Genomic DNA, 26,278 nt, shown 5'->3' on the forward strand with positions numbered 1-26,278 from the left:
AGTGGCCCGAGGACCTCAGCTGTATATTAGGAAGAATTTCCTGACTGTAAATGTCAAAAGCTCTGGCTTACAAGATCAAAAGGAACCTTCTGGGATGTGCCTATCTTAGGAATATTTTTCAGCCTCAAGCAAGAGCTGCTTGGGTGGTTTTCTGCAGCCTGGGATGGACTGGATGACCTCCTCAGAATCTCTGGGTCTCCTTGCCATTGGGCACACTACACTCTACAGCTTTCACAACACCATTGCCAGTTGCTGACTCCCACCCAGGAACTGTGGAGTTGTCCCCCAGAAAGGAACAACCAAGCCTTTCACTCCCTGTTCCTCACTTGGACCAGTCCTTAGGTACATCTGTGGTTTTTCAGCTCTTCAGCACTTAGGCACTTTCCTCCTGAGCCAAGAGCCTCCTGGGAACAATGTAGCATCTGTGTGTTGACAGTAACTGCCTATGAGCCAGAGATACTCAGCCAAACTCTCCTTCTGCCCCACATGAGCTGGCTTGCACACCTCACCTGCAGTATTCCGTGGCTTAGTCTGTGCAGCCAGCCCCAATGCCAAGTGCACCCCTTCTCCTATCCATTCCCCAACCTTTTACCTAATTCGCTTCGTAGCTCCTCTACCACATCTGTACCAATCCTCATGCAGGATGGGGTCTACCTACCACCCATCCTACCCACAGTGTAAACAATAACACATTAGTGGCTTATGGCCCAATTCTAAACAGTGGGCACTGGAGGGCGAGGTACATACTGCTTAGTTGGTCAACTGAGTATTTACAAAAGTTTTGGCCTGCAAAGAGATGCCAGTCTTTTCCTATAACATTATTGCCTTTTATTTATTATGTGAGTTGTTGATTTACACGGGGAATTAGGGATACCAAACAAGCATAGAGTTTTTGCATGGTCTGTTTCTGCTGCGTTCAGGGACTTGGAGACATCTTCTTGCTTCTGGCAAAAAGACAATTTCAGAAAGGTATTTAAAATGATTATTTCTGTTCCTGGCCCTGAGTCAGAGGAACATATGTGCTTACAAAGGAAGGTAGAGTTTCAACCCTTAGGTAACCCTAAAAGGACAGAAAATATTGCGTAAGTCATGTGCGGTGAACAAACTCAATATTAAATGACAAATCAGAATAATCTCCCTAGAAATGTTTCTCCTTTATAGCAGGATCACAGCATTTCTCTCAAAGCTTGATCTAGTGGTATCATAGATGGCCTATGCAGTATGAATGCATGATAGGAAACGGGGTGGGTAGTGAGAAGGTAGAGAAAATTTAGAAGAAGGAGAGTAAATGAGATTTTAAGAAATAAAATGAAGCTTTGTGTGTGTGTGTGTGTGGTGGGTAGATCTGGTGATACTGTTGTTTAGTGTCTCTAAAGTTTGAGTTGCCCCTTTTATATTCAGCATAAAGTAGATACTTGGTAGCATGCAATACCAGGGAGAAATCAGAGTTCCACCTTTGGTGTCTTTTCTTCTGATTCATGATTTTCTCTCTGAAAAACATCATAGCATTGATATTCAGATTTAAAGTTTACTCTTGTTTTGGAGCTCTGAGATTAATAAACGGAGCTATTTGATTATTCCCAGAAGTCCTAAATCCATCCTCAATTTTAACTCATGAACTCTGCCATATGGAATTTGATTTATTTCTCATCAATACCATAAACTAAATGGTGGAACTCAAAATTCAGCTTCTTGGATATGCAAGATCTTTCCAAAAATGCTTTTTAAATTCTATTATCACGAATTATTATATTCTAAGAAGCATCATGACTCTTACCACCATATCCTCATATTCCTTTGCTCTTAATCAAACCCAGTAGAGCCCCCCAAAGTTCTTTTTATTTAAATTTATTTTTCTGTTTTTATTATTATTTTAACTGACATAATAATCACATATATGTATGGGGTGCTAGGTGATATTTCAGTGCATATGTAGAATGTGTAATGATCAAATCAGGTTAACTGGCATATCCATCATCTCAAACATTATCATTTCTTCATGTTGGGAACATTCAAAATCCATTCTTCTAGCTATTTGAAAATATATAAAACATCATTGTCAATTATAGTCCTCCTATAGTGCTATAGAACAGCAGACCTCATTCCTCCTATCTGGCTGTGCTTTTGTATTTAACGAACCTTTGGCTAGTCTGCCTCTGAACCTGACTATTTTATTTTCCACAGGAAATAAAAGAGACATCGAGAGTAAGAAAACTCAGCTTGCTTTACCTGTAGTCTCACACTTACCAGTAACTTCCCTTCTAGGAATTCATCACAAAAGCTTTGCACATTTTCTACTGAAACTTCCACTATGGGCCGAGTATCCCACTCATCATCCAGAGTCCGGTAAATTGCCAAAGCTGGCAGTTGAGACTCCTTCAGTTTGAAAAAAGATATCACCTTCCCGTTTTCCTTCATACCACTGTCCACCACAACAAAGAGAATCTGCAATTGGAGAAATTTAAAAGAAATAGATCTGAGGGCCTAGGGATGAAGAGAAACCTTGTAATTATTGCAGTTTACACTAATAGAATTTGTGGTCTGCACCACACAATTTAAATCTTAATTGAGTTAAAATGAATTTATTTTGTTTTGCCTGGGTATTTTATCCCTTTGATCAGATTTATTTAATTTTAGGGACATAAAATTGGAAGAGATACTATTGATTATCTAAGAAAGAAAGTATAACCTAATGGTTAAAGGAGGAGAACAAGTTTATTTATTTGTTTACTCATTAAATATAAGTATCCTTTAAATTTTTTTTTAAATTTTTTTTAAAGATGTGGGGCACAATTCAAGGTTGGGTATACAAATGTTCATTATTCAGGTACCCTTGTTGATATGGTGTGCCTCCCCCATCCTGCTCCCCTGGCAGTTTCCCAGAGAACAAATTTTAAATTCTGTCTCTGGTACTTTGCTAACTGTGTGACTTTGGGCAGATTACTTAGCCTCTCTGAAACTCAGCTTTCTCATTTGCAAAATGAGCTCTAGTAGAGGGAGATTAAATGAGATGATGCATTTAATATTTTTAGTTCCGTTTTTAGCAAGTACTTGATAAACAGTAACTATTTTATATTATTATACCAAAACTTCTTTTTTTGAGTGTTTTTTTTTTCTTTGAGTTGGAGTCTTGCTCTGTCGCCCAGACTGGAGTGCAAGTGGCTGCTCCCGGCCACCGCAGCCTCGTCCGGCTGGGTTCTGGCGATCCTTCTGCCTCAGTCTTCCAAGTAGCTGGAATTACAGGCGCGCGCTACCACGCCTGGCTAATTTTTTTTTAAATTTATTGTTTTTTGTTTTTTTTTGAGTTGGAGTCTCGCTCTGTCGCCCAGACCAGAGTGCAGTGGCTGCTTCCGGCCACCGCAGCCTCGACTTGCTGGGCTCTGGCGATCCTTCCACCTCAGCCTTCCGAGTAGCTGGAACTACAGGCGTGCACTACCACACCCGGATAATTTTGATTTATTGTAGAGATGAGGTCTCGCCAAGTTGCCCAGGTGGGTCTCGAACCCTCAGGCTCAGGCAATCCACTCACCTCAGCCTCCCAAAGCGCTGGGATTACAGGCTGAGCCACTGAGCCCGGCTTATACCTAAACTTCTACCCAAAGTAGAAATATTTATAATATTCTCATAAAAGGACTACCTACATTCAGCAACACTGACTAATTCCAGTGTTAGGGAACCAACCATCAGAAAGGCAGCTTATTTTATTACCAGGTGCTTCTTATCATTAGAAAGGTCTGGAGACCTTCAACACAGTAGACTTGAAGTAATTGAAGTTTTACTATCTCAGTGATATCAAGCAGAACTTCACAAAGAAGGGGAGATGAAGAAATATTCACTGGACAGCTAGTAGGCACTAGGTAATTGATAGGTATTTTGTATGAGAAATAAGTTTCCAGGGCTAAAACTCTGATAAATTATTCAAAGAATTCACAAATTATGACTTATAGGTGATTTTATTTTTGGTATCTTTGTGTCTCTATTTTCTCCCCACCAATCAATGCAGGAAAAAAAAGATTTAATCACTACAGGATGATATGACTATACAGGCCTTTAATATTACAAAATACATAGAGATAGGGTCTTGCTATGTTTTTTTTTGATAGAGATAGGGTCTTGCTATGTTGCTCAAGTTAGTCTTGAACTCCTGGGCTCAAGCAATCATCCCCACTCAGCTTCCTGGGATTACAGGCATTAACCATTACGCCTAGCCCAACATCTTTAATTTCACGTAATGTGGGTAATTATGTCCTCAATATCTCTTAACCATACTTGTTTCCTTATTTATCTCTGCTTCCTGGTTCTATTTTCCTTTTTCTAGCGTCCTGGTGGTACATTTCCCAAAGGGTATTCCCAATCCCAATTTACCTTCCCCTGGAAGAGCTTGGCTGCCTTCTGGTATCTGTGTATATTCTCTTCATACTCTGGGGAGGCTTTGTTCATCATCAGGAGAAGATGTATCTGAATCATGCTGTTAAATAGGCCAATCACAGTCTAGCAAGTTGAAATGTGTTATAGGAGAGTGGAAGAGAGAGAGAGAGAGAACACATTAGTGGCAGCCCAGTAAATAGAGGACCTGAAACATAAATGAGTGCTGTTCACCAGCAACATACATGGAACTAGCCTCCAACACAGCGCTCAGTAAGTCTCATCACCTGTTTTCATGTAACTGTGTAGACCCTTCCTTTCCACACTGAGTAGGGCTGAACTGAGTTGTGGAAAAGATGGTGTGTGACTTGCAAGGTTAAGTCATAAAAGACATTATGGTTTCTGTTTTGCTCTCTTGTATATTCCTTGCTCTGAGGAAAGTCAATTCCAATATAAGGCATTTAAGCAGCTCTGTGAATAGATTCACATGGTGAGAAACTAAGGTCTCCTACTAACAACCAGCACTGTCTTGCCTGCCATATGAGTGAGCCATCTGGGAAGTCAGTCTCCAGCTCCAGGCAAGTCTTCCAGTGACGGCAGCCCTGACTGATAACTGCACCCTCACGAGAGACCCCAGACCAGAAGTACCTAGCCTAGCCACTCCAAACTGGTTGACCCACAGAAATTTTGTGAAATAATTAATGTTTTCTGTTTGAAGATGCTAAGATTTAGAGCAATCTGCTATGCAGCAATAAACTAATTACCACATAGTATGGAAGTCACTTTTTTCAATTTTTCTGAATCTGAATTTTAAGGGTCCTGACTATTCAGAGACCCTTAAAATGTGGACTTTGACTACATATTAGCAGTTCATACTTATTGAGTGTTTATTATGTGCAAGGCACTGTTTTCAACTCCTAACATATAATAACTATTTAATCTTCAAGATCTGTTTTTCAAATGAGGAAGTTGAGGCACAGGTCGACTAAATAACTCTCCCAAAGTTGCATAAGTGGTAGACTGGGATTCATACCAGGCGGTCTGGCTTCAGAGTCCATGCTCTTGACCAGGAGTGCTCAAACTACGGCCCACGGGCCACATGCGGCCCGCCGAGGACATTTATCCGGCCCACCGGGTGTTTTTGCCCGCTGCCTGTCCTGCCTAGCAGCCGACTTGTCTGGTCCCGCAGTGCGCATGTGTGGAATGTGCGTCCCACTCTCCGACTCCCCTCCTTCTCTCTGTCTCTGACTCCTCCTCTCAGTCTCGGGTGTGATGGACGAGTCACGAGCTTACCTGTGCAGAGCCTGCTGCTGCCTGAGGACCAAGGTAAGAACAAGTTAGGATTTATTTTTTTTGAAGTTAGGAGGTCTATTTTTTTTAAATTTTGCAGTTAGTAGGGCCTTTTTTTTTGCGGTTAAGGGGGGGGCCTTTTTTTTTCTGAAGTTAGGAGGTCTATTTTTTTTTGCAGATGGGGGCGCCTTTTTTTTTGAAGTTAGGAGAGCCTTTTTTTTTTGAAGTTAGGAGTGCCTTTGTTTTTTTGAAGTTAGGAGAGCCTCTTTTTTTTGAAGTTAGGAGAGCCTTTTTTTTTTTGAAGTTGGTTAGTTGGTTGGGGGTGGTTTCTAGGGGGGGTTGCATCACAGTGATAATGCAAATAGTCAGCGCTCAGTGCTAATGCAAATGGTCAGTGCTCAGGTAATGCAAATGGTCAGTGCTCAGAGGTAATGAAAATAGTCAGTGCTCAGTGGTAATGATAACTGTAAGTGCTCAGTGTTAATGCAAATGGTCAGCGCTCAGTATTAATGCAAATTGTCAGCGGTCAGTGTTATCGCAAATGGTCAGCAGTCAGTGTTAATGCAAATTGTCAGTGGTCAGTGTTATCGCAAATGGTCAGCAGTCAGTGTTAATGCAAATGGCCAGTACTCAGTGTTAATGCAAATGGTCAGTGCTCAGTGTTAATGCAAATGGTCAGTGCTAATGCAAATGGTCAGTGCTCAGTGTTATCGCATGGGGGCCCCAAACTGGTAATCAGCCTAGGGCCCCATGGGAACTTAATCCTGCTCTGCAGACAGCCAAGGAGTAGGAAACCCAATTTAATTGACAGTAAGTGCATTTGTATTCTGATTGCTATTCAGTTGTGTATGATGTTGTATGTTGTGTGATGTGTAAGCCCTGGTTCACAATGTTGCGATCTCTGAGCAGTGCGAGTTCAGTCATATGCTTGTATGGCTGAACTTGCATTAGATTTGGTAGAAAAAAGGCATACATGCCTTCTTTTTTCCTGCAGTGGAATTGGATTGCATGGGTCTTCTTACCCATGCAATCAGATTCCTGTGCGAGTTCACAGATCGCAGTGCGGTTTGCACAGGGTAGTGTGAACTGGAAAGGTGGTGGAGGAACTGGCTTTGTAATCGTGCCGGTTCCCACACCGCACCAGTGTGAGCCTGAGGTAAAAGCGGAATTTCACCAACATGGGCACTGATGAGGCTGAAATGATGTGGACTGGTAAGGCTGCATTGATGGACACTGATCAGACTGCATTGATGGACACTGATCAGACTGCATTGATGGGCAGTGCAGTCTGTATGTCTCTGTGTGGGCAAAGTTATTGCTGGTATATTGTTTTTGTAGTGCTGTGTATACATACATATGTATATGTATGTATTTTACTAATAGCAATTTGGAATCCCTAGGAATCAATGATGTCAAGAAAGAGAAAAATTGACTTGGAGTGTAGAATATTCAAAGAACAGTGGACTTATGATTACTTTTTCATGCAGTATAAGGAAAGAGCTGTGTGTTTGATATGCCAGAATATAGTGTCTGTGTTCGAAGAATACAATTTGCGTCAACATTATCAAACTCAACATAAAGACAAATATGATTGTTTCGTTGGAGAAGTGAGAAAAGATAAAATATTAAAACTGAAAAATACATTGACAACTCAGCAAAATACTTTTGTGAAGCAGAAGCAGCTAAATATTTCATCACTGTGAGCAAGTTTTCAAGTTGCCAAGCTAATAGCATGTACTGGCAGACCATTTGTGGAGGGAGAATTTGTTAAAGAATGCCTTCTTTCTGTTGCCAAACAGATGTGTCCAGAGAAGGCTGATTTATTTAGTACAGTGAGTCTTTCAGGACCTACAATTACATGAAGCATTGAAGAAATGGGAGACAATTTGTATCAGCATTTGCAAAAATCCACAAAAAAACTTTCCTATTTTTCCTTGGCACTCGACGAAAGCAATGATGTTCATGATTCTGCACAACGTCTAATTTTTATTCGTGGGACGAATGACTATTTCGAAGTCACAGAAGAGCTTGCTGCACTGCAAAGCATCAAAGGAACAACTACAGGAGAGGATATCTATGAAAAGGTTTGCCAAACTGTGAATGGTTTGGAACTGGACTGGGCTAAACTAGCCAGTGTGACAACTGATGGTGTGCCTAGCATGGTGGGGTCTAAGAAAGGAGTAATTGCTCGCATTAACCAAGAGAGGGGCAAACATAACTATTCTCATCCAATAGCCATACACTGCCTCATCCACCAACAAGCACTGTGTAGTAAATCACTGAAGTGGGACTCTGTTATGAAAATTGTGGTATCTTATGTTAACTTCATTAGAGCTAATGCACTAAACCACAGACAATTTTAGGAATTTCTGTCTGAGCTAAATGTTGCCTATGAAGATGTTCTGTACCACACAGAAGTCTGTTGGCTGAGTCGAGGGAGAGTTTTGAAACATTTCTATGACTTACTTCCACAGATTACAGCTTTTCTTTTCTTTTTTTTTTGAGTTGGAGTCTCACTCAGTCGCCCAGACTGGAGTGCAGTGGCCGCTCCCCGGCCACTGCAGCCTCAACCTGCTGGGCTCCGGCAATCCTTCCACCTCAGCCTTCCAAAAGTAGCCGGAATTACAGGCATGCGCTACCACGCCCGGCTGATTTTTTTTATTTATTGTAGAGATGAGGTCTCGCTGCCTAGGCGGGTCTCGAACCCGTAGGCACAGGCAATCCACTCACCTCAGCCTCCCAGAGGCGCAGGATTACAGGCTAAGCCACCGAGCCCGGCAGATGACAGCTTTTCTGCTTTCAAAAAACAAAGAAGTACCAGAGCTCAATGATGCAGAATGGAAATGGCACCTTGCCTTCTGACAGATGTAACAGAGCTACTCAACAGTTTCAATGTATAACTTCAAGGAAAGGGGAAACTCATCTGTGATATGCAATCACATGTGAAAGCATTTGAAATAAAATTAGGCCTCCTCATCAAACAAGTGAAGGAGGAAAACTTCTGCCATCTCCCCACAACTCAAAATCTGTTAGCGGAAAAACCACTGGTTGCATTCCCAAACAAAACATGGGGATTCACTGGAAAAGTTGCAAAAGGAGTTCCAATTTAGATTTAAAGAACTTCATCTCCATGAACAGGACATACAGCTTTTCCGTAACCCATTTTCTATTAACATTGAAAATATGGATACAATTTACCAAATGGAACTGGCTGAACTGCAGAATTGTGACTCTCTGAAAGATGCATTCATGTCAAGCAGCCTTCCTAATTTCTATGCATCTCTCCCCTCAGAGATATATCCTAATCTCAAGAACCATGCACTCAAAATGGCAACCATCTTTGGCAGCACTTATGTCTGTGAACAGACTTTTTCCAGAATGAAACATCTGAAATCTCCAACCAGATCTAGACTAACTGATGCACACTTGCATCACTTGTTACGACTAGCAGTGACAAATATGGAACCGGACATTGACCATCTCATTAGCCAAAAGCAGGCCCATAGTTCCCATTGAAATACTGGAAAATTTGTTGATTTAACTTTACTTGTTCTTCATTTTAAATATTGTATTTGTTCCTGTTTTGATTTTTCACTTCAAAATAAGATATGTGCAGTGTGCATAGGAATTTGTTCATAGTTTTTTTTTAAACTATAGTCCGCCCCTCCAATGATCTGAGGGGCAGTGAACTGGCTCCCTGTTTTAAAAGTTTGAGGACCCCTGCTCTTGACCATCAGGATGGACAGCCTCATGCACAGTGGATGGCAAAATCCCATGTAAACCAATTCAACCGTAAGTTTGGTTGAACCAATCTACGTCAGGTCAAGAAGAAGATGAGCTCCTCAGGAGGCCAGAGCATTGTCTCTTTTAAGTTGACTACAGATGGTGATTTCCCATGATGTTGTCAATGACTTAGGGAAGAGGATCAAAGCGAGGAGAGGAGAGAGAGGGTGAAACTATGGCACTGGTTCTCTCCATTTCACTGCCCTGAAATCATGCTGCAACTCTCCTTTAAACAAATCCCATTCCTTCTCACTTCCCCTTCTAAATACAGAAAACACAGCTGTAAACTAGTGTGTATATAGGGAGAGAGAATATGGTGGGTTAACAAACCACTAGACACAGTCCCTGGAGAATGAGAAAGGGAGCAATGAGGCAGGATTCTTCCTGAAGCTACACACGGATCTGTAGAGATTCCCTAGTTCTGTTGGCTGCAGGGGGCCAATATGTAGTCAAGGAGGGTACTCTGGATTTTTTTTTTCTAGAGATTTATCCCTGGAGTTTAAAATCAAGTCTTATATTTTACATTTGGGAGATTGGATGACGTATTAATTCACTCTGGTTTAACTTGATTCTGCTACTTAAATTTAGAGTGTACTTCCACCCTCCTAAAGTGGAGAGTAATTTGGGGGAAGAGTCAAGGAATAAAAAACAAGGAGTCAGAAGGTACAGTTGTCTTACCAGAGGGATTGGGCATAGCAGAAGTGATTAGTTTAATCCTAACAGACACAGCCTGAGTTTTCACCTTGAATCCAAGTACTGAGCATGTGCATTAAAAGTATATGGCAGTGATTTTCTGCCTTGTTGCTACTGGTGCAAACCTCTGCACTAGCAGCCTATCAGAAATAACTATAGTAGAATGAAAACCTTTCCAAAAAAGAAAAATATTACTTCTGGGAAATAAAAAAGTAACAGTAAAATTTGAACTTGCTTCTCTAAATAAATTCCCACTAGCTTTCTCTTGGTGCGATCTGCCTTCACCAGTAATGTGAAACTTAAAAAATTTGTCATTATTCTGTAAGATGAGAAGTGGACCAGGCATAAGAACACAGAAAGGCCAGTCCTTGCTCCTGTCTTAGCCTGAAGAACATCAGGACACCAGGGTCATAGCCCAGGGACCACAGGATCATCTTGTCTGGTCCCATATGTCCTGGAAACTCTGTAGACACAATGACCAGAATGATGACAGTGTCGGAGAAGAATGCCTTCTTTAATATTGCTAACACCCCAGGGATATATGTGTTTGAAATCTTATCAGCTGTAGAAATGGAGTCACCACCTTGTCAGAAACAAAGATGATGTGAGAAGTGGACAGGAATTTAATCAACAGGAAGAGAGATATTTTCTGTTGGAGGTGTTGTAAAGCAATAGAAAAACACAGGACTCAGTTACACAGCCCAGTCATGAACAAAGCATGGTCAAGTGCATAGGCTATCTCTGAAGCTCAAATTACTAGCCATAGAGCTTTGAAGAAGTAACTTTCTGAACTCTCATTTCCTCTACTGTAAAATGAAAATAGACAATATAAGCTAATGCATCAGTTACATTTTCTGCCTTAAATTATTCTTTTTCTGTTTACTCATTATGTGACCTTGAATATTGTCACTTGGATCTTGGATGCTCTCCTTTATAAAATGGACATGATAATTTCCTACCTTCTACCTCAAAGAAAGTCAAAGTCAGGATTAAATGAGAAACATGAATGTGAAAGGGCTTTCTAAGTTCTAAAAAGTCATAATATGCATGTCAAATACTGGTATTGGAGAATGCATAGCATTTCTGAGCTGGTATAGATAACTAGAAATTAATACTCCATCATCTTATGATCTATGTCAGGCAGGATAAAGGGCAGAGCATATAAGATACCTCTATAAACTGTAGAGTGTTAGAAGGCCAGAAAGTGATCAGGACAGGTGCTTCGCCACCTTTACACCAGATTGCATGCAGCATGAAATACCAGAGGAAGACACGCCTGGAGCCAAGACTGAGGCACAGAGTGTTTAGGCACATGATAGTCAAAGCATGATCTGTAGGTGGTGCCAGAGTAGAAAATGTGTGTTACCGGTCTATAAGGAGGTATGTACAGGAAATAAAAATAGGTGTTTAAAGACATTTATAAAAATTTTACATTGCTATGACATTCAAATATGTGATAAGCAACTTTATTTTTTTTAAATGTTATTTGAATAGTAATTTACTTCTATTTGATTTTACAAAACCCTCGGTTACTGATGATGCTTGAGAGAAAGAAAATGTACCTTAAGTAGTGAATGCAATCCAGCTTGAGAAGCGCGGCTTAGAGTGCTGCTGGGGTCAGATTTGTCTTCACTGATCACTCACAGGCAGCAAAACTCAAAAGTTTTTGAATCAGTCACCTTAGCTTTGCATTCTGGCTCTCTTTCTTACTAGTATGTGATAGGTCATTTAACTTTCCTGACTCTGCTTCTTTGTTTAATAGGGAAAAGTCCATCAGTCTTAAAGGATAGTAGTAAAGTTGTAACACAGGCAACAGACTAGATGTTCAATTAATGGAATGGTTACTATCATTATTGGTCAAAGAACAGAACTTTGGAAGGAAAGGATCTCTGCTATGAAGACAAGTGACCTCCTTGACTCAGGGACTTACCACAGAATTGTACTCTGTCACCAAGTGGAGACTGTTGATTTCAACGAAACGGCTTAATTTGGTGACATCAATGTTTTCAATGTCTTCGTCATCTAAATTCAGTTGTTCATTATCTACCTGGGTAACACAAAAAAGGATAACATTGTCACTGTTGTCTTTTTTTCACTCAATGATAAATGTTTTCAGATCACCATGTGACAGGCACTGAGTAAAGCTCTAATGACAGAAAGATAAATAAGTAACGTTCCCTGCCCTAGAGGAACATATTGTCCTGTAGGATACAGAGAAGTGAGGAAAAATGCCTCACATAGTGTGGCAGATGTCATGATGGGAGAATCACAGCCCCTCATGTTGCCTAAGGAAGAACTAAATAACGTTCAGGAAGAGGTTACTCCCCAAAAGTGGTGGAAGCTTGATCAAATAAATGGGACTGAGGAGGGGGCTTTTAATAGAGAATAGTGTTTGCAAAAGGCAAAAGATGTGGGAGACCATGTTCTGGAAGCTACTGTTAGTTCATTGTGACTATAGTAGAAGATGTGACGTGAGGGTGACAGGGAGACAAAGTTAGTGGGATAAGCAGGAACAAACGTATGAAGGACTTTGAAGCCAAGGCAAGTCAATTAAACTCCAACCTGAAGGCAAAGGGAGCCATTGACAAAGTCAGATTTGTGTTATATCTATGTACCCTTTTAATGTTAAAGTAAACACATGTATCGAGAAAAGTATAAAACAGAAAATTCAAAGCACAGTGAATTATCACAGAGCAAACAACGTAGAACCACCACATAAGAAAAGAAATAGGACGTTGCTAGAACCCTGAGACTTCCTGTGTTTCCTTCTAATCCATCCTTTTTTTTTGCCAAAGTAATCATTATGCTGATTTTTATGATGACCATGCTTACCCTTTGTAGTTTTACTACTAACAAATTCTTTTTCTAATGCTACAGTTCAATCTTTTTTAATATTACAGAAATATAAACAAATAATATGGGTTTTTTGTCTGCATATCTCATTTCTTTGGAATTCATTTTTGAGTCATCTATGCTATTGCATTTAGTTATAGTTTGTTCATTTATCTAGTACAACACCTTTTGTACTCCCTTTGGATCCAAAGGAGCTGTACCTAAATACAGGGATGAATCATAGTATATAAACACACAAAAGGGCTGTAGCACAGATGCAAATCATCTCAGTCCCTGCAATTGGATTGGGTGATCATATATACCCACATGCGCGCGCGCGCACACACACACACACACACACACACATCCACCTACCCATATGTAAATATATACACATATAGTATGTTTAATCCACCCTTAACCATGCCACAGTATATCTAAAATTCAACAAAAGGAAAAATTTTTTAAGAAGACAGAGAAAAAGAGAGATTACCCTCAAAGTAATCTCAAAGGAACAACGATAAGTTTCACAGCTGACTTCTCAAAAGAAACACTAAAATGCAGACTACAAAGCTTTATATCTTTTAAATACTGAAAGAAAATGATGCCAACTTAGAATTGTACACCCAGCTAAAGCAGGCTTCAAAAATAAAAGTGAAATAAATACATATTAAGCAATCAAACAGACAATGTGACACCCAACAGATCTAATCCATATTAAAGGAAATATTAAAATATATTACAATTTTATAATATTTTGTATCATATATAATATTATAATAATATATGATTGAAATTTATTATAGTAATGTATTTAGAGTTAAAACACAACAATAATCACTTGTAAGTCTTGAGTGTGGGGCCAGAGGATGCAATTCAAAGAAGATAAACTGTATTAGAATATTCTAATGTCTGCTTTATCCAAGAAGAAAGTGAAATTGCCAATTAATATATGATCCTGATAAGTAACAAATTCATGGTATATAATGTATTCAGATAATCTCTAAGGAAATAATTAAAACCAATAAAAGGAAAGAAGGATGAATACAAAGTACTCAAATCAATTCAAAAGCAGATCAGAAATGAAGGAAAATACAATTTGAAGGAGGTAGGACCAATGGAAAATGCACTATTAAACTTATCAGTAATTGTATTATGTAAAAATAATTTAAAAGAAAAGATTATCACACTGGATTTAAAAATACAACTTTTTTGGCTTTTTTTTTTAAACAAGGGGAATATTTTTTAAAAACATAAGACACAAATGAAACACAGGATGGTATACTAGACAAAGTAGACTTTTAGATGACAAGCATCCCTAGAAATAAAGAATAGCACTTCATAATGATAATAGTTTCAATTTGTCAGGAAGATTTAACCATTCTAAATTTACATTTATTGACTACATGTCCTGAGAATATATAAGCACAAACTGACAAAATTGCAAGAAAAGAATAGTTACAACCACATTATAGGTGAAGATTTTACTAGTCTTTTCAATAAAATATGTTGGTAAACAATAAGAATATAGAAAATTTGAGCTATAAAATTAACCGAGTGATATTTAAAAACTGTAATACATAATTTTAATGACAAAAATGATACAAATAAAATACAGAAATTAAGCCAGAAATCAATAAGAATAAAACCAGAAAAAATCTTACATTTTATTTATTTAGAGTTGGAGTCTCACTCTGTCATCCACACTGGAGTGCAGTGGCCGCTCCAGTGATCCTTCTGTCTCAGCCTTCCATGTAGCTGGAACAACAGGCGTGCGCTACTACGCCTGGCTAATTTTTTATTTATTGTAGAGATGAGGGCTCGCCAAGTTGCCCAGGCGAGTCTCAAACTCGCGGGCTCAGGCAATCCACTCACCTCAGCCTCCCAAAGCACGGAATTACAGGCTGAGCCACTGAGCCCGGTTAAAACCTTACATTTTAAAATTAAGAAATAAACTAAGCTAATAGATTAGAGAAGAGATAACAGAAATCATAAAACATTTTGCACCGAATAATAATAAAAAGTACTGCATATAAAATTTATAAATGCATTTATAGCCTTCTAAGGGGAAATTATATAAATTTTAATGGGTTTTTTTTTTTGCCACTTACATAAAAATTTAAAACTAGTCAAATGATAGAAGATAATATTTTGGAAACATTAAAACATGGAATGGCTTTTAATTCGTGATGGGGCTCCTTCTGGGAAGAAAAGGAGCACATGGATCAGGAATTGCTGGATCCATTGGTTTCCTATTAAAACTGAAAAACCACAATAAGATATCATCTCACCCCAATTAGAATGGCTATTACAATTGCAACAAATAGTAAAAGATAGCACTTCATTTTTACAATCATTGCATTTCAGTTTCCCATTCCCCTCTCCCAATCCACTCAAGTCCCAAAAGACACAAGATAATGCTTTCATACTCCACAGCAACTATATCTACAAATATAATCATTATATACAATCATTAATAAACAATTCTGTCTATTTCTTCAGATTGTTTGGATCACTTTTAAGATCTTTGGGCCACCAACCTTTGGATATCTCTTTAACCCTTTCCCCTTCATGTGTTATTTCATGTAAGTCCTACTCAATCCAATCTTGGCTTGGATCAAAACCACCTTTCATTCCCAAGATACTTTCTCTCAGTCTATCTGGCAAAATCAGAGGTAAATCTCATTTTAATGTAGAATTTAAGAGAATTCAGGCGAGGAAAACTAAAGTCACCAAACAGTAAGAATCCTAGATCCCTCACTATTGTTATTCCCATTATCTATTTTTTCACTTCTTTTGTTTAAGGGGGTCTCCCACTGGGCTAGTTCAAAGGAATATGAAACTCAGAGAAGCTCTATGCATCCCTTAGGGTTAACTTTTATTAATTCTGGATGTATCTAGTCATTACCTTACAACCCCTTTGCTTAATAATTATTTTTTTTGAGTGCCTGATATATGCACCAAGGCACAGAGTGTGGGCATTCACTTAGATGGTAATTTAAGCACTCTTTATTTTAGGACTGCTTTACACTATTTAAATTAATGAAATAAACAAATATTGAGGTACAGAAAATATTTGTATTTCTAAAAAAGAATTTTGAAAAAAAAAAAAATCAGAACCCCAGGATGAAAATGTAAGTTTCCTTTGTATATACAATTGTTTTAAAACTCACAAAATTTTGAACAGATACCTTGGGAAAAAAATATAGAAGCAAGAGAAAAATTCCTAGGTGGAGTCTTTACCCACCCTTCCACGACTTCCCTTCCCCTGTCCAAATCAGTAAGAATGAGTAGAGAAATAAAATGAGCACACAAAAATTTGGTATTTGTGGCTCTTCCAGATCTTTGCTGTTGTTAAAAGCCTGATTGCCAGCTGGCATGTCCCCTTCATACTTATGGCTTTGCAAGTACCAAAATCATCATTATTATAATCATGATCAGGGCCCTTTTAATATTTGATATGTCTAAATGCTTTCTGACTATTTTTCTAGGAACTCCTAGGCTTGGCGCCTGTACCTCAGCTGACATTGCTATGTCTGGGCCAGAAAATCCCTCCCTCTGCATTCTTTTCCAGGCAGGCCCTTGTATTTCCCAGAACAGGGAGAACAGGAAACGCCAGCTACTCCAGGTGTTTCTGGACTTAAGGAATGCAGTATATTGGAGGCAGAGGATGTTAGGTGGCGATAACATTCTTTAAGAAGCTAAAGAACCTTAATAAAAACCACCCTCCTGCAGTCTATCCGATTTGTTGTGCTTCTTTTAACAAAACATGCCTGATTATTTCATTATTTTTTAAACTAATAAACTCTGGAACATTAGTGTGTGGAGTTCCTGGAAGCAACATTTGAACCGGAAATCTCCTGTCTGTAAAAGGAATTATTTGTATAATGCACTGGAAAGAAAATCCAACTCTGGAACTAAGAGTTGAGAAAGCTTTTTACAATATCTTTTTCCAGTTTGGAGAAAGAATTTTACTTAAGATATCATATTATTTTTCTCTGCTAGAAAAGAGGCACCAGAAGATAAACAGAAATAGTAAACTAAAAATGGTTGCCACCTTAAAAGATAATTTTTGAGGTTTCTCTAGAGCAGTGGTCCCCAACCTTTTTGGCATCAGGAACCGGTTTCCAGAAAGACAATTTTTCCACGGATGATGGTGAGGAGTGAATCATCAGGCATTAGATTCTCATAAGAAGCGCGCGAACTATATATGTGCAGTTCATAACAGGGTTCCTGCTCCTATGAGAATCTAATGCCGCAGCAGATCTGACAGAAGCTGGAGCTCCGCTGGTAATGCAAAAGGCGGGAAGCCACTGTCAAAGATACAGATGAAGCTTTACTCACTCGCCCACTGCTTGCCTTCTGCTGTACAGCTTGGTTCCCACTGGTCTTTGTCCCCAGGGTTGGGGACCTCTGCTCTAGAGTATCTGAAGTGAATTATTATTATTTTTTGCACTATATCATTAATATTTCAGCAATTATTCCTTTGATTTTCTATGAATTTCCCTAACAATCTAGTTTTCACAAAATCTATTAATAGTTATAGTACAAAATAGTTGTGTGACACCGACAAATCATTTATTAAACAAATGCCCTCATGTTCCTGAGTTTGTTTTTGTAAGCTTTTAGCTTATCATATATTTGGTAAACACGAGGGGGGACCGCCAGAAACCCAGAGTTTATGTATTAAAAAAGTGTGTGTTTATTCTTACATGTTTAAACTTCAGTCACCTTCAAAGTACTCTCCGTTTGATGCAACACACCTATTGAGATGCTTTTTCCACTCCTCGAAACTGTTTTGGAACTCGTCAATTTTGATGCCCTTTAGTGCTGCTGCCTTTTTTTGTTTTACCTCTTCCACATTGGCAAAATGTTTCCTTTTGAGGACTTTCTTCATCCGGGGAAGCAAAAAAAGTCACTCAGGGTGAGATTGGGTGAATAGGGAGGGTGGGGCATAGGGGTCATGCCGTCTTGGGTCCAAAACTGCTGAACACTCAGTGTGATGTAGGCAGCTGTGTTGTCATGGTGGAAGAACCAGTCATCTGTTTGCCACACAAAATTCACTGAAGCTGAACACAGTCTCTTTCAACAATTCTGGTACACTGATGTCAATGAGTTCCTACAACACTTACCTAGCAAGGGAAGCTCTAAAAAATGATGATGATAATAATAATAATAATTATTATTATTATTATTCTAGTATACTTTAGAAAAAACTATTAATAACTTGATATATCTTCCTTCTTGTATTTCTTAGTTTATTCTTATGCACTAATTTCTTCTGATTATTTTTTTTTTGGCAAGATGCTTTTCTTAGGCACCCAATAAATAACTGCAAAAGGAATAAAGAATGACTGTACTATGTTTTCATTACTATTCTGTTAGGTCAAAGTTAGGTTAATTATATTTCCCAAAATATAAGTGACTGAGAAAATCGAAAGCAGGGTAAACATTCAAATAATGTCTCAAATCCATTTTAGGACAGGCTTGTGGTTTATTTGACCTGGGAATTACACCCCTATTAGGGCAACAATGAGAGTCCTATTGGAGGATGTGGAGAGCCACACTCAAAAAAGACAGGCTGTGCATTCAAACAGCCAGGTTGCCATATGCAACTTATTGTTGTTCATGAATTTTACTTACATTCTTACAGATCACAGTTATATAGTCAGCCTGCACTATTTCTGGAGGATGATGTGTTGCATAAATACAACATTTGCTAGCCTTTTATTGCTCCAACATTTCAAGCATTGAGGAATATCAACTCATTTTTTCACTTAATCATTATTTCAGCTTATGTCTAAATATGTTCTTAAAATTCTGTAAGTCTAAATTCTAAAATGTCTTTGCCAGAATATATAATGCCTAGATTAAATATTGAGAAATAATCTTGGGTTTTGATTAAATAGTGGCAGGGAGAGAGAGGAATAGGTTAGGAGAAGATGGTTAAAAGAAAAATAGCAGATTTAGAAGTAGGAGCTTTAGAGTAGATAGAATCTAGTGTAAAATCAAGGTTTTTTTTGTTTTGTTTTGTTTTGCTTTAAGAATTAAGTGCTTTAGAAAGTCACTATAGTATACTAAAAAGGATATGATTTGGGTCACCAATGCTGGGTAAGAATCAGATGTCTGTTACTTCATAGCTGTGAAACTTTGAGCAACTGAACTGATCTCATGGAACTTTAATTTTCTAATTGAAAATGCAAGCATAATAATAATAATTTCATCAGATTCTTGTGAGAATTAAATGGTAGAACATTGTAGTCATTCCTATTATAAATTAAACTCTAAACAACAAAGCAAACAAACAAACAAACAAACAAAAAACAGAGCAAACTATGGACTTAAGGAGAAAGAAGGTAGCAGAAAATTTGCAATAGGTTTACATTTCCCGATGTAAAATAGGATAGTCATGGTTTATGTTCTCTTCCCCATCAAAAATAAGTTATTCCAAACTCCTGAAAAATAGTTCTATTAAAATATGTACTAAACTTTTGAAAGTGTAAGCCAAGAAAAAAATGTTTATCTAAAAGCTGGCATGACACAAGTTGAGCCTCTTTCAAAACTACCAGTGAAATAGGGCAGGAACCAATGTGTTTGTTTTTTGGCATGGCACATAAATCATCTTGTCCATAGAGGTCCCAAGAGTTCATTCAGAGTAGGTCTGTCACTAGTGGTAAACAAAAAACAGATGCTAAAGAAGAGTGAAAAACCCTGAGAAGTCACCAAAAAGATTTTATAAAGAATACATTGTAAGGAAGGCTAGTGCTCCCAGAGGTTGTCAAGTTTGTAGAAATGCTGGAAACAGCAACACTTATTTTCTTCTCTACGTGTGTACCTTTGTAGTACAAATACTTTTTTTTAATTAAAAATTTTGTGTGTATGTGTGAATTGTAGTTTTACTCTGTTGCCCAGGCTGGAGTGCAGTGGCACACTCACAGCCACTTCAGCATCGACCGGTTGGGCTCCAGCGATCCTTCTGCCTCAACCTTTTAAGTAGCGGGAACTACAGGTGTGTGCTACCACACCCGGCTAATTTTTTTATTTTATTGTAGAGACGAGGTCTTGCCAAGGTGCCTGGGCTGGTCTTGAACCTGCGGGCTTAGGCAATCCACTCACCTCGGCCTCTTAAAGTATTGGGATTACAGGCTGAGCCACCAAGCCAGGCCCAAATACTTTTAAATTAGGACTTTATAAGATCTAGAAACAAAAAAATTTGGAAAGAAGTTTTTGTGGAGGCATAGCTGATTAGAATTTTTGTACTGAAGGATTTCTACCAGTGGTTCGATGGCAACATGGAAAGCATTTGCATAGTCCTCCATATTTTTCCTACCAAAGTTCTTCACAGAAAAGCTTGATTTAATCTTATTTTATAATGGTGAAAATGCAAACCAGCAACTACTATGCAGATGGGGAAGGGATTGCTAAAAAGTACTCATGCACCCTTAGACATACTTTGGAGGTGAGTTCAGTTCCTCCTAACACTTTCTGAATGCCTTCAAGGTGCCAGAGAGATATTACAGACTTTTAGAATACAGAGATGGATAAGTCATGGTTTCCAACCTTGAATAGTTTGTGGTCTAATGGGGTAATAGATGAGATAGACAGATGTATAAATATATGATATGAACAATAAAATGGTAAATGAAAATATAGAGGAATATTTCAGTTAACTTGGGGATTCCAGAGAGACTTTCTGAAGGACAGAGTTCCTTAACTGATTCATTAGAGTGGGAAGAGGAGGTAGCTGGGTAAGGTTAGATGAAAGCAGGTGGTAAAATTCTAGACGGAAGGAATAGTCTGGGTGAAATTGTGGAACTTGATGATCATAATGGCTTTTGAGAAGGTAAAAACCCAGGAGGAAACTTGCTTGAAAAAGGACTAGAGAAGCAGGTAGTGGCCAAGTCATAAAATCTCATATTTGTACTATTAAATATCTTGTTTTTGATTTTGTAAGAAATGGGAAAATTGATGAGTTTTAAAGAGTGGAGTACCATAATCAAATTTATATCTTAAATACATCATTGTGATACCAGTGTAGACATTGGACATAAAGTAGTAAAAGGAGATTAGTTAAAAAGCTATTGAAATTGCTTATGCCAGGTATGTGAGGAGCCAAAATGAGAAATGGAGAAAAGAGAGTGGAAGATAATATAGATTCAAGAAAGTAGGTACAACTGGCAAAAAATTAAAGACTGAATGAACATAGCCATTTAACAAAATAGTGTTTTAGAATGGAGGAAAGTGACTTAGCAGGCACAAACAATACATAAATTCTTTTTTGAACATGTTAAAAATATAGTGATTATAAGGGTATAAAAATGGTTATATCCAGGATATATATCCAGCAAGCATCTGGATCATGAAAGAGGTCCAGGCTAGAGGTAAAATATTCCAAATGCTCAACAAGCATATGACAGTCAAATGTGTGAAAGAATTACTAGTATATTGCTTAAGTAGAAATACTCATTCCCTCATTGTTTCTTTCATATATGCATTCTCAACAAATATTTAATGAGCACCTACTACATGGCAGGCATTGTTCTAGGCTCTGTGGATTCGGTAATGAACAGAACAGTCTCTGTCTTCACAGAGCATGAATTTTAAACCCAGATTAGGAAGAGTGTTAAATCAGGCAGTAGTGTTGATACAGGAAGAGAAGATCTTAAAGAGACTTTTGCAAGAGGAGGATCAGGAGAAATAGGCTTTTAGAATTGAAGGAAAGAGGAAATGTTAAAGACAAAGGAGCAGTCAACAATGTCAAATATGGCAGAAATGTTGGGTAAAATAAGACCTAAAAAGTGATCATTGGGTATGGCAATATAGAAACAATGCTGGCCTAGATAGATGTAGTTTTAATGGAGTGATGGGACATAAACTAGATAGCAGTGTCCAGCTTATAGCAAGTTGGAGACATGGTATAAAATAAACATAAAAGACGTTTGAGTGAAAAGTGAAAGAAAGGAGGGCAGCTAGCAGGAGTAGGACATTCAGTCTAGAAGGCTTGAAAACCTTGTCTTTTCCCCCTAATTTCTCATTTCCTGTGACTCTTAACATCTTTACCTTCACATTCCATCAACAAGTAAAACCCAGTAACCGGCAAAAGCATTAGAAATCCCTATTTCTGGCTGGGTACAGTGGCTCAAGCCTATAATCCCAGCTCTCTAGAAGGCCGAGTTGAGGGGATTGCCTGAGCCCATGGGTTTGAGAACAGCCTGGGCAACTTGGTGAGACCTCATCTCTACAATAAATTGAAAAATTAACCGGGCATGGTAGCACGTGCCTGCAGTTCCAGCTACTTGGTAGGCTGCGGTGGAAGGGTTGTCTGAGCCCAGCAGGTCAACGCTGGGGTGGCTGTGAGTGTTCCACTGCACTCCAGCCTGGGCAACAGAGTGAGACTCCAACTCAAAAAAAAAGAAAGAAATCTCTATTTCTGCAAGTGCCCTCACTATTCCTATTCCTAGACATCCTGGCTTTAAACTTCACCTCCTTTCCATAATTTGGATATCTAATCATTGCAAGATCTTCCTCTTTAGTTTCTATTACTACCTCTCTACTATAGACCATTAATAATCTCACACAGTCTATTTTATCAGCCTAGCAAAAGTTTTCTCTTCTCTTGTCTTTTTGCCTAACAATCCATATTACTCTTCATTTTGAAAATTATCTTGTTAAAACACAATACTATTCATGTTGCTCCCCTGATTTAAAGACTTTAAGAACTTTCTAGTGACAGCCAAATAAAGTACAAGCTCATTAAACTGGTATTCTAATTTCTCCATAATATGGTTCCAATCAATGTTCTTTATCTTATTTTAATTCCTCCTCAAAAGGAACCCCAGTACTGAGTAAGATTGACCTGTTCATTGTTTCCTGATTACATTGTTCTCCCCTTGGCCATTAATTCTCTTTTACACTGTTCACATTTTATCTGTCCTTTAAGTCCCAGTTCTGTTGTCATCTTTATTTTTTTTCCCAGAATTTCTATACAACTTTTATCCTTTGAACCTTTATAACACCTTGCTCATAGTGATGCTCCTTGTATTATACATACTTGAATATTATGCTTACAATCTCTCCCATACTTTAAGATCTATGAGAGTGGAGATTATATTTAATATGAGAGTAGGGGCTTGATCAGCTGGGAGAACTGCCAGGAGCTACCACCAGAGAAAGATGAAAATTCTGGAATGATACACTCTAATTTATGACTGCCTGTACTATCAGTATCTTACAAAAGAAACATAGGAGATGTTTAACAAACTTTTATATCTCCTAATGATATAAAAATATAAAAATTTAGAACTCAGAATGACCTTAGAGGTAATGCAATGTAGCTCTTTTATTTTATAAATGAAATAATTGAAGCTAAAAAATGTTGAATGACGTGTCCAAAGTCATATGGCTGGTAAGGGACAAAGCAGTACCACAAATTCCGTTTCCTGGCTCTTAGTCTAGTTTTCTTTCCATTTCATTACAGCACCTGTTTGGGAAGCTTGAGTTGAGTCATCAACATCATTGTCAACAATGTCCTTGAGTTTGGCACCACCGTTAGTGTCAAAGACATAAAGTCCTTTCCAGTCTCACCAGTTTATTAGTTCAAAACTTAATGAAAATCTGGGAGAAGGCTCGAGCTGCCCATCCAACTTACCAGACGAAAGAGGGAAATGGTGTTCCCAGTGATGTTATAGTGGGTCAAAACCTCAGGATCAGTGCTGATTCCAAATGACACGTCTTGGAATTTTTGCACGATGCTATGGAATACAGAAACTACTGGTATTTCTAAATCCTAAAAACAAGAGATAAAAAACCCACAGAGGTTATTTTGGAGGGGAGAGGCACAGGATATAAAAGAGAAATATGCTCACTCAGTGAAACATTATTTACCATTAAGAATGCAGGCTACCTTTGCAGTGGCATTCTTGAATTTTTTAGGTTATGTGTTTTAATAGGTATCCATCAAAACTGTAGCTAAGCCTGAGACTCCTGTCAGGGCTTGTCACAGAGCTTGAGGTTTACTAGTATCTGAGAGGGGCCTCAAAATCATAAAAGTCTGCAGAGCTGGGCTGAGTTATTTCTGATACACCTGAGGAGTAACTGGGAAACAGTTTGTGGAGGAAAGAAAAAAAATGCAAAAATAAGAAATAGATACTTTCGAAGGGGCCCCCAAAAGAGAAAAAGAATAAAATAAATTAAAATAGAAGCTTAGAAGTTTTATTAAGAAAGGTTTGTGTAGGATGTGGAAGAACAGTCCCACTCCTGAGCTTTGCACACGAAGCTGCTGTTCCGGCATTTAACTGTGCAACCCAGGCCTGCAGGAGGGAGCAGAGAAGTCACTTCTGAGCGAGGATTCCAGGTCATCCATCATTTTCCCTACTGTTACAGGACCTTTCTCCACAGCAGCTGCAGGCAAATTAACAGGAACAAACACATTTTTTCCTGAATCTCCCTGGGCTGAAGGAGGAGATGTGCAGGGAGAAAAGAAGAGCAAGGTACCAACTCTCTCTGCTTGACGCATCTGGGTTCAAGCTGAGGGAGTTGGTACCTTGCTCTTCTGAAAGGGTGTGTGATGTTCATTAGAAGCTATGAATGATTATTAATTGAGGTTTCTTCTCTTATTCTGCTCTTTCAAGTGGAATTGTTCAAGGATCAAATGATGGCATCTGCTGGCTAAGTCACTGCACACTCCTCCCGTCCCGCTCTTTTGCCCCTTCCTGTCTTTCTGAGGGTGGCTGTTTTTGTCTGCAGCTCAGGTTTCTCATCACTGAAAAATGTACTCCCTTGTCTTCTTCCTCCACTTGTATCTCATTGCAGCTATTTCCAGCTGTGTACACAGAATCGACAGGGTAACTGTGAGTTGGAATTAGTGAATGGAAACCGACAAGAAGGTTGGCCGTGAGAGAGTAGGGGCTTGATCAGCTGGGAGAACTGCCAGGTGCTACCACCAGAAAAAGATGAAAATGCTGGAATGATGCCCTCTCATTTATGACTGCCTTTTTTTAGACAGGCAGCCAATCTGGAAGAGGAGAGTAACACCTTCAATATACAAAATACCATCTTGTCCCAACATTTCAGAGAAGGCAAAGAAAAAGAAAAATGAGAGCCTGCATATTTGGGGAAAGGCTTTAAACAGAGGTAATTACTGACAAATGCCCAGAGGCTTCTGCACACCAAGAAAAATGTTGTTGGATGATGAAAGTTGGGTCTACTCTGGCCCCTGCTTATTCATAGGGTGCTATAGGAGTATAGACTAAGGGCATTTAGGGCAATGGTAGGGTTTGATAAAGGTGTTTTTCCCACAGATACTGACTTAAGCTTCAGAGCATCCATAGATGAGGACATCCAGTCATCAGAGTCAGAATTCTTGAAACAAGTATAAGAAAGACATAATTCAGAGACTGGGAATATCTTGAAATTAAGAGGTCTGGCTAGGCGCGAGGGGATTGCCTGAGTCCAGGGGTTTGAGACCAGCCTGGGCAACTTGGTGAGACCTCATCTCTACAATAAATCAAAAAATTAACCAGGCACAGTGGCACATGTCTGTAGTTCCAGCTAATTGGAAGGTTGAGGCAGAAGGATCACCTGAGTCCAGTGGATCGAGGCTGCAGTGGCTGTGAGCGTGCCACTGCACTCCAACCTGGGCAACAGAGTGAGACTCTGACAAAAAAAAAAAGAAAAAAGAAAAGAAAATTAAGAGGTCTCAACTGACAAGCTGAAAGCAGACTCTGTCTCCGTTTCTAGTGCAGTGTCACCTGACCAGCAGGTGACTATTGTGGCTTCCTTGAGATAGAACATTTCTGGCTTTTGAGAGAATAGCAAATAGGGTATATTGACTAACCTGGAAGAAACCAATAACAGCCACCTCAGCAGCAGCGATGAATTCCATGGCAGCTGGAACATCTGTGAGCTGCAAGGGTTCCTGGACAGCACCAGGACCATCTAGTCAGAGAGAGAGAGAGAGAGAGAAAGAGAGAGAGGCAGAAGATGTCAGAGAACTGAGGGGAGAAGCAGTACTAAATAATGAGGGTATTTATATATTTTCTCTCCATACTAAGGCCAAGGAGATCATAATTTCTAGGAGTGCTGTTAGCATTCCAAGGTTTTCTTTCTTTCTTCCCTGCCTCTTCCGTCCTTCCTTCCTTCCTTCCTTCCTTCCTTCCTTCCTTCCTTCCTTCCATCCTTCCTTCCTTCCTTCCTTCCTTCCTTCCTCTCTTCCTCCCTCCCTCCCTTCCTTCCTGTCAGGGTCTTATTCTGTCGCCCCAGGATGGAGTGCAGTGGCACAATCACAGCTCACCCCAGCCTTGACATTGGGCTCAGG

At 39.0% G+C, this 26,278-nt stretch overlaps 2 protein-coding genes across 4 annotated transcripts in view; one reads left to right on the top strand and one right to left on the bottom strand.

Moving 5' to 3' along the window:
* Positions 1 to 26,278, top strand: part of PDE6H (phosphodiesterase 6H) — a 172,793-nt gene that overhangs the window by 102,521 nt on the left and 43,994 nt on the right. The window lies entirely within an intron of this gene.
* Positions 1,413 to 26,278, bottom strand: part of ERP27 (endoplasmic reticulum protein 27) — a 25,411-nt gene continuing 545 nt past the window's right edge. The window contains exons 2-7 of one of the 2 annotated variants that reach the window (XM_008071210.2): positions 25,799 to 25,899; positions 23,612 to 23,749; positions 12,062 to 12,178; positions 4,366 to 4,491; positions 2,248 to 2,445; positions 1,413 to 1,490 (exon numbers count right to left, since the gene is read on the bottom strand). In XM_008071210.2, coding sequence (XP_008069401.1) covers positions 1,443 to 1,490; positions 2,248 to 2,445; positions 4,366 to 4,491; positions 12,062 to 12,178; positions 23,612 to 23,749; positions 25,799 to 25,899 — 728 coding nt within the window. In that variant the 3' untranslated portion in view covers positions 1,413 to 1,442. Of the gene's footprint in view, positions 1,491 to 2,247; positions 2,446 to 4,365; positions 4,492 to 12,061; positions 12,183 to 16,328; positions 16,355 to 23,611; positions 23,750 to 25,798; positions 25,900 to 26,278 lie in introns of those variants that run through there. The other variant, XM_021719127.1, reaches the window with a different exon arrangement.

This window comes from Carlito syrichta, unplaced genomic scaffold, assembly GCF_000164805.1.
Source record: "Carlito syrichta isolate Samal-C Ts95f unplaced genomic scaffold, Tarsius_syrichta-2.0.1 Scaffold314172, whole genome shotgun sequence".
Taxonomy (NCBI): domain Eukaryota; kingdom Metazoa; phylum Chordata; class Mammalia; order Primates; family Tarsiidae; genus Carlito; species Carlito syrichta.